At 38.1% G+C, this 6,177-nt stretch overlaps 1 protein-coding gene across 1 annotated transcript; it reads left to right on the plus strand.

The window, feature by feature from the left end:
• The first annotated feature begins 1,040 nt into the window (after positions 1-1,040).
• LOC128995011 (gamma-secretase subunit pen-2) lies at positions 1,041-4,932 on the plus strand. Its single transcript, XM_054419876.1, has 3 exons — positions 1,041-1,184; positions 3,622-3,726; positions 4,466-4,932. The coding sequence occupies exons 1-3, from the start codon at positions 1,124-1,126 to the stop codon at positions 4,603-4,605; spliced, it is 306 nt and encodes a 101-aa protein (XP_054275851.1). The 5' UTR covers positions 1,041-1,123; the 3' UTR covers positions 4,606-4,932.
• The last annotated feature ends 1,245 nt before the right edge of the window (positions 4,933-6,177 follow it).

Raw genomic sequence — 6,177 nt, forward strand, 5'->3', positions numbered from 1 at the left:
TTGGGACACGTCATGGTCGTGAATTTCGAGACTTTAAAAATACGAAAAAAATACCTAGAACCTATTTAAAACCAAATAAATGTGTGTAACATGTTGCCCCCGTCCCAAAAAATATTAAAACACACAATAATAAACAAAAAATCCAGTATCTACGAAGTAAAAGGCCAGGGACATGAAAATGTACGTTTTTAAATTTTCACACTGGAATTGATTAGCTAACTGCCTATCATTATCAGCTTCTTGCACCACTGCTTCATCTGGTTCTTCTTGTTCACGACGACTCTCTTACAATATTTTGCATTATCGGTGCGACGACCAATATTACGACGTGGCCTTTGAGGCATGCTCAAAACAAATATAGCAAAACTGTTACTTCCGTTGATAAACTGTTACATATTCCAACTTTAACCTATGATGAAAGTAAACATTGAAATGTAAACAAGACAGTTACAAACAATTATCATATGTTTATCTTATTTAAATTAAACGAGATAAACCCATATGTCATAAACTCAATATAATTTTTCTTTCAACTTACATTAAAATAACAAGCGAAATTGCGTGACCCGTAAAATAAAATCCAGAAGGAAATTTGCAAATATTTTTTACCAAAACATTGTGCTCAGTATTCTTTAGCTGTTGGCCAAATTTCATATCAATTGGTCAAGCCATTACATTCTGATGCCCTTACAAAGAAGTTACAAAGTGAGGGAAAGTGATCTTCGCTCAACTAAAATACAAAACTCCTAATGTAGTACATCTGTAAAACTTTTTACAGTTGGGTTGTGACTACCAGCATAGATAAAACCATAAACATACCGTGACCAGCCGGAAAATCCCGGATCACAGCACGGCCACCGTCTAGCCACTATATGCCATTAGCGTGACCGTGCACTAGCTCAGTGCTTTTTTCCATTATCCCAGCAAATAACAATATTGGGACTGGACTGACTGGGAATGGAGTGGGTTTTTATTTGTGTTGAGATTTGGGTAATTTCTTTGCTACTGGGTTGGGTTTGGGTATATGAATGGGTAACGGGTAACCTAACATAGCATTGTTCATTGATTAGTTGAGTTAGTCCTTATTTTTTTCCATTGTAATTCTATTCTAAAGTTGATTGCAATGGATCTCACCAAAATGAAAAACGATAAGAAACTGTATCTCTGCAGATGGTATTTTCGTGGTAAGTTAATTTGTCCTAATATAAATAAGCTAAATTGTAAAATAACAATAACCATCCAGGCCTAGCCTAGGTCTAGACAACTTGAACCTATTCCTGCCTATCACTACAGTACTTCTAACCTCTCAACAAGAATCGCCACTGTGGAACATGACTGAAAACTATAACTCAGCATCTTCTGATATCTTATGCTGCATTAATTATCAAATCCCCAATAAATAGAATAGGCCATGAATTTTGACATGACTGCAATCAACTAGGCTAGGCCTAGTAGCCTAGTTTAACACGGTGAGTGCGGCCGTTGCCGATCTGGTACGGTGCTCGGTCTCCCGTACGTACCCGATCGGGAACGCTCGGCAATGCCTTTTACATACCTTCGTTTTTGCAGCGTGTAGTGTGTGACTTGCATTTTGTTGTGGTGTAGGTTGGTAGTAAATTTCCCTGTTAAAAATACCCATCTGGCAAGCTTAGGCTATAAATCAACTTTTTGTCCTGTCTTTTTCCCTCCATTTGGCAGTAAAATTTGAATGGGACCGGCTACGTTCCAAGCAGTGCTGCTATCTGTGGGTGTTAAGCGAACTACTTCGACTCTCGTCGTAAAGCAGGACATCCCCGCACGTTAAGTTTATTTGCTATTCGTCAGACCGAAATTGGAAAGCCAATCACATGCGGCAATCGGGTTTGTTCGACGCTGCAGGCTGCACCACACTGGGGATACACCTGCCATTTGACGTGCCACAGCGAACGTGCTAACGAGCCGGTGAAGAGGAAATGGGTACAGTTTCTTAACTGGACTAACTTATGCTAATATAGATTGATCCTTTCGGTTTGATTAGTAATTACCTTCTTTAGATATTATTTCATTATCTGCAAGTTTGGTTGGTTAAGTACCTAGGTTAGGTTATGGCAGCCAATTTCATTGTTTGGCCTACTTAGTTAAGCTATGTCCCGTGCACTGTAAAGTTTGTGTTTTGTTTACAATTTGTTTCTTGTTATTTTAGGTAGTCATTTTAAACCTCGTTTAACATGTTCGCTACCGCAAAAGTATTAAATTATCATTATTTACTAAATTTTTCATTCATATGGACCAGGAATACTAGAACAGACCCGGTATGGATCGTAATCGTTAACAAATGGTACTTTGATATTATCTGGAGGTCACCCTTATACAGCGCGCTACTGCTGTTATTTTAGGTTAAAGGGTTATCATAAATATGTTTGTAGGACTTCCCTCGTTTCATTATGAATCAAACAATACCAGATGAGTCATACTTTTGACCACCAAATCCCCTCAAAGTTGGCCAAGATCAGGTCGTTGACCGTAGCGTGCGCATCACCTGTCACCGCCTGTATCTTGGAGTTAAGTGTCCTGAGTGTGACTCATTGATTCATAACGAAACGAAGAAAGTCCTACAAACATAGGCTATATATGATAACCCAACCTAACATAACCTCTGCAGCGTGCTGTATACCTATTTGGCGGAGTACATGAACATGTGGCAGCTACCGGTGGCGACGCATTCAACTCACCCTCGCCGACATCACTGCCTTCTGGGAGGCAGAACTCAAAGGCCACTAATTGTAATTGTGTCAAATTTGTATACAGTATGTCAATTAAAGTATGTTCTTTCCAACTTTGTAGTTATTTAAAACTCCTGTAGGCCTATGTAAATGAAATCCCTTTAAAATAAGTGGCCTCCAGACAATACCAAAGTACCTAACAAATTACTGGCTTGAAAGTAATCATTGTTTAATATTGCTCAAATGGAACTGTTTAAACCATATGTTAATGCTATTCGTAGGATTTAGGCAAGCAGTGTCATTTGTTTATGATCCAAACTGCTTTTGTTCAAGAATTTGTGAAATGGACTAGCACAGAAGCTTATGTGACGGCCGGTTTCTACCCATAGACTGCCGTCGTAGATACGACAGCTGGTCACATTAAAATAGAATGACCTTGCATATTTGCGTTGGTGTGCACATGTTATTCAAAAGCTTATATCTTTGTAACGGTCTATTTAAAGCCACTGAATTCTCTGCAGTGGTCTACAACCTGGATGTCTGTCACATTTGCGTCACTTGGTCTGTGGATATGATTAGTGACGTCACATGATAGTTGGAAAAACTTTTTAACACTGGCCCGTGGTCTGCATGTACACCCAAGTGACATGTCCCGTCTATGTGTAATAATAAAATGTATATATCTTGGGCCGTGGCAATCAACGCAGCGTCGCAAACATGTGGCGATCGGTAGCTAACGTGTTAACCAAAAAACAATCTAAACATGAACAATAAAGGTAAAGTACAAATCAAACTTTGCCACTTTTGATAAATAGTAAATGGGTAGACCTACAGTAGGCCTACTTAATCCTTAGAATTTTAAAACTACAGTATGTATACCGGTACATAATTTGTAAAGAGAAATTTTGTTACATTTCAGCTGGATTCGCCTTTTTGCCCTTTGTATGGTTGGTGAATGCTGTTTGGTTCTTCCAAGAGGCATTTAGAAAACCACCGTTTGAAGAACAAAAGCAAATCCAAAGGTGTAAGTATGAGTGGCTATGTAAAAGTTTATAAAAATGTTATAGCCCATATGTATCTCAAGAAAAATTTGTGGAAGTCTTAAGTTTTTAAATGGAAAGCTGGCGATAGTTGTTTCAGCTTAAGAGATCGCAGAAGACCATAGTCATCTGCACAACGGGCCAGCAGCGGGCTTCTGTCAAGGCAGTGAATGAATTTTAAGAAACTTTGTTTGCTGGTTGGTGTGTTAAGGAGTTCCATGATATGGCCATAGTTCTTGATGATCTGCGTCCTCTGTTTAGTTCGACAATCCCTCTATTTTAGTCACCGCAATCCAAGTTCAAAATGTGTTCACTTTGGTCATTGTTTCAAATACGACTGATGATCGACAGCAGTGTGTCTACAACAGGAAAAGGCCAACTTCGTACTCCCCCACTCCTTGTGCACATTTTCTTAGATAAACTCCATCAACACCTGTCAATTAGTGCTAGACTTCGATGCTAATTAAAGATTGACCATAGAAATCAACAAGTGCCTGTCAATTTTCATTTTGTTTTCAAATACATTGACGAGACTTATCATCTCATAACCATTAGTAATAGTAATAGATGGAAGAAAGAGAAACACGACATTAGTCTTGGATTTAAATTTTAATCTTGATAGGTTAGCTGTGATGGAAACACAATGGAGGCCTTAATTTACGGATGATAACCCTTGTAATTCAGATAATAGTATCAAATCTAATAAATGATATACTGTTGCAGATGTAGTGTTGTCTGGGATTGGTGCTTCCATCTGGGCAGCTGTCATTGCAGTTTGGATCTACATATTCCAGACACATCGGACAGAATGGGGAGAGACTGCGGATTATATTTCCTTTGTCATTCCAACTGGTATAAAATAATCTGACAGTTCCTTTGAATTTTGTTACTCATTGTATAAATGCTGTATATCAGTTAATGTAGGTTAAGGCATAAGAAATTGTTACTGTAGCAAATATTTATTTTTACTTTGCTTAGTATTGTTGTTTAAAATTAAAGCTAACTCAATCATGAAATACATAATCTACAAAACAATAAGTTGTGTAATAGTAAAAGTTATGCAGTTATTTGGTTCACCTCTGTTTTCTTATTATATGCTATTCAATTTTTTTATACTTCATGCACTGTATAGTTGGTACAGTTATATAATTGGGATAAACCTCTTTGTAATAAATCATATTTTTTTATAATTCTCTATTTTATAAATTCCCATCCTATTAATTGGTAATCCAGTAGGCCTATTAAATATAGTTATTATAGTACTGTTCTTGGACAAGATCCTGCGTCTGGCAGAGACTTTCGGGGACATGTCATCTGCGATGTATTTTTGTTTGTTTTGGAATGTCTTGTTACAATCTGATGTTGATCCTTTGTTAAATAGCGTCATAATTTAACGGGCAAAGAGGTCCTAAGCTGTTTCGGTATATAGTTAGCAACCTTTTAAAATTCTACTTGTAAATTGGCATCCATTAAGAACAGCATAATATGGACCCGTTCACTTGCATAGTTGGTGGCGACGACGGCGGTGGTGCCACCAAAAGACCCCTTGTCGTCGCGTTATCACGGAAGCCTTATTGAACGATCTTGGTGGCATGGAAAACCATTTAGCGTATTGCAGAATTCTCATCATCATTAGTTTTTCGCTGTCACCCATCTACCACGCCTTGTATGAAACATCTCTTCCTGGAGTACTATAAAATTAAGAGTTTATGACTGAAGTGTGCTTGGAAATGTGCTTATCAAACTTTCATATGCCTTGGGTCCAATATTGTTTTTCCGAGATGAAAGTAAAGAGACATGTGGGCAATATCAGTGCGCTTCCTCTGGGTATCTCAGTCTGAAAGTATGGTACACTTTGTTTAATGAGCCTGATACAGAGTCTACTATAGTTCGGCCGCGTAGAAAGCGACCTCCTCCAGCATTGGTTTAGCATTAGCGCGCAGGTCGTTTTCTAAGCGGCCGAACTATAGTGTGTAAATTTCTACTTTCTTGCTTATTTCGTTAACGATATATGTAGTTGATAGGGAAAGTCAGATGCAATAGCTTAGGGCCTACATAAATCGTCCGATCAGTATGACTTGGTTAAAAAGTTGGTGTATTCAACAGAAATCAGTAATTTGCAACAGCACACACAACTCAACTCTGTCAATGACTCAATTCTTCAACTACGTCAAATCTAATAAAAAAACTGGCAAAAAAATGAACATGGGGATGGAACCTCTGGTTGTATCAATAGTCAAAATATATCTATCCATCTAATATCTATCCATAATAGCCCTATTATCAAATTGAGATGGTGTCTGTCTGTCTGGGCAGCTGTAACGACTAAATAACTAAACCGATAAAGCCAAAATTAAGCACAAAGATGGTCCACATATCTAGGAATGCCATCGGCCTATTCATTTCCCTGAGTTCCTCTTGGGCTACGCCCCTTG

Source organism: Macrosteles quadrilineatus, unplaced genomic scaffold, assembly GCF_028750875.1.
Source record: "Macrosteles quadrilineatus isolate MER2022 unplaced genomic scaffold, UCM_ALF_1.0 Scaffold_5__1_contigs__length_97177068, whole genome shotgun sequence".
In the NCBI taxonomy this organism is placed as follows: Eukaryota; Metazoa; Arthropoda; class Insecta; order Hemiptera; family Cicadellidae; genus Macrosteles; species Macrosteles quadrilineatus.

Bases quoted from the DNA above. Each gene is read 5' to 3' on its own strand.
- LOC128995011 (XM_054419876.1), top strand. From the start codon at position 1,124: ATGGATCTCACCAAAATGAAAAACGATAAGAAACTGTATCTCTGCAGA. The intron at 1,185-3,621 runs GTAAGTTAATTT...GTTACATTTCAG, and splicing joins CTGCAGATGGTATTTTCGTG to CTGGATTCGCCTTTTTGCCC. The intron at 3,727-4,465 runs GTAAGTATGAGT...ATACTGTTGCAG, and splicing joins ACAAAAGCAAATCCAAAGGT to ATGTAGTGTTGTCTGGGATT.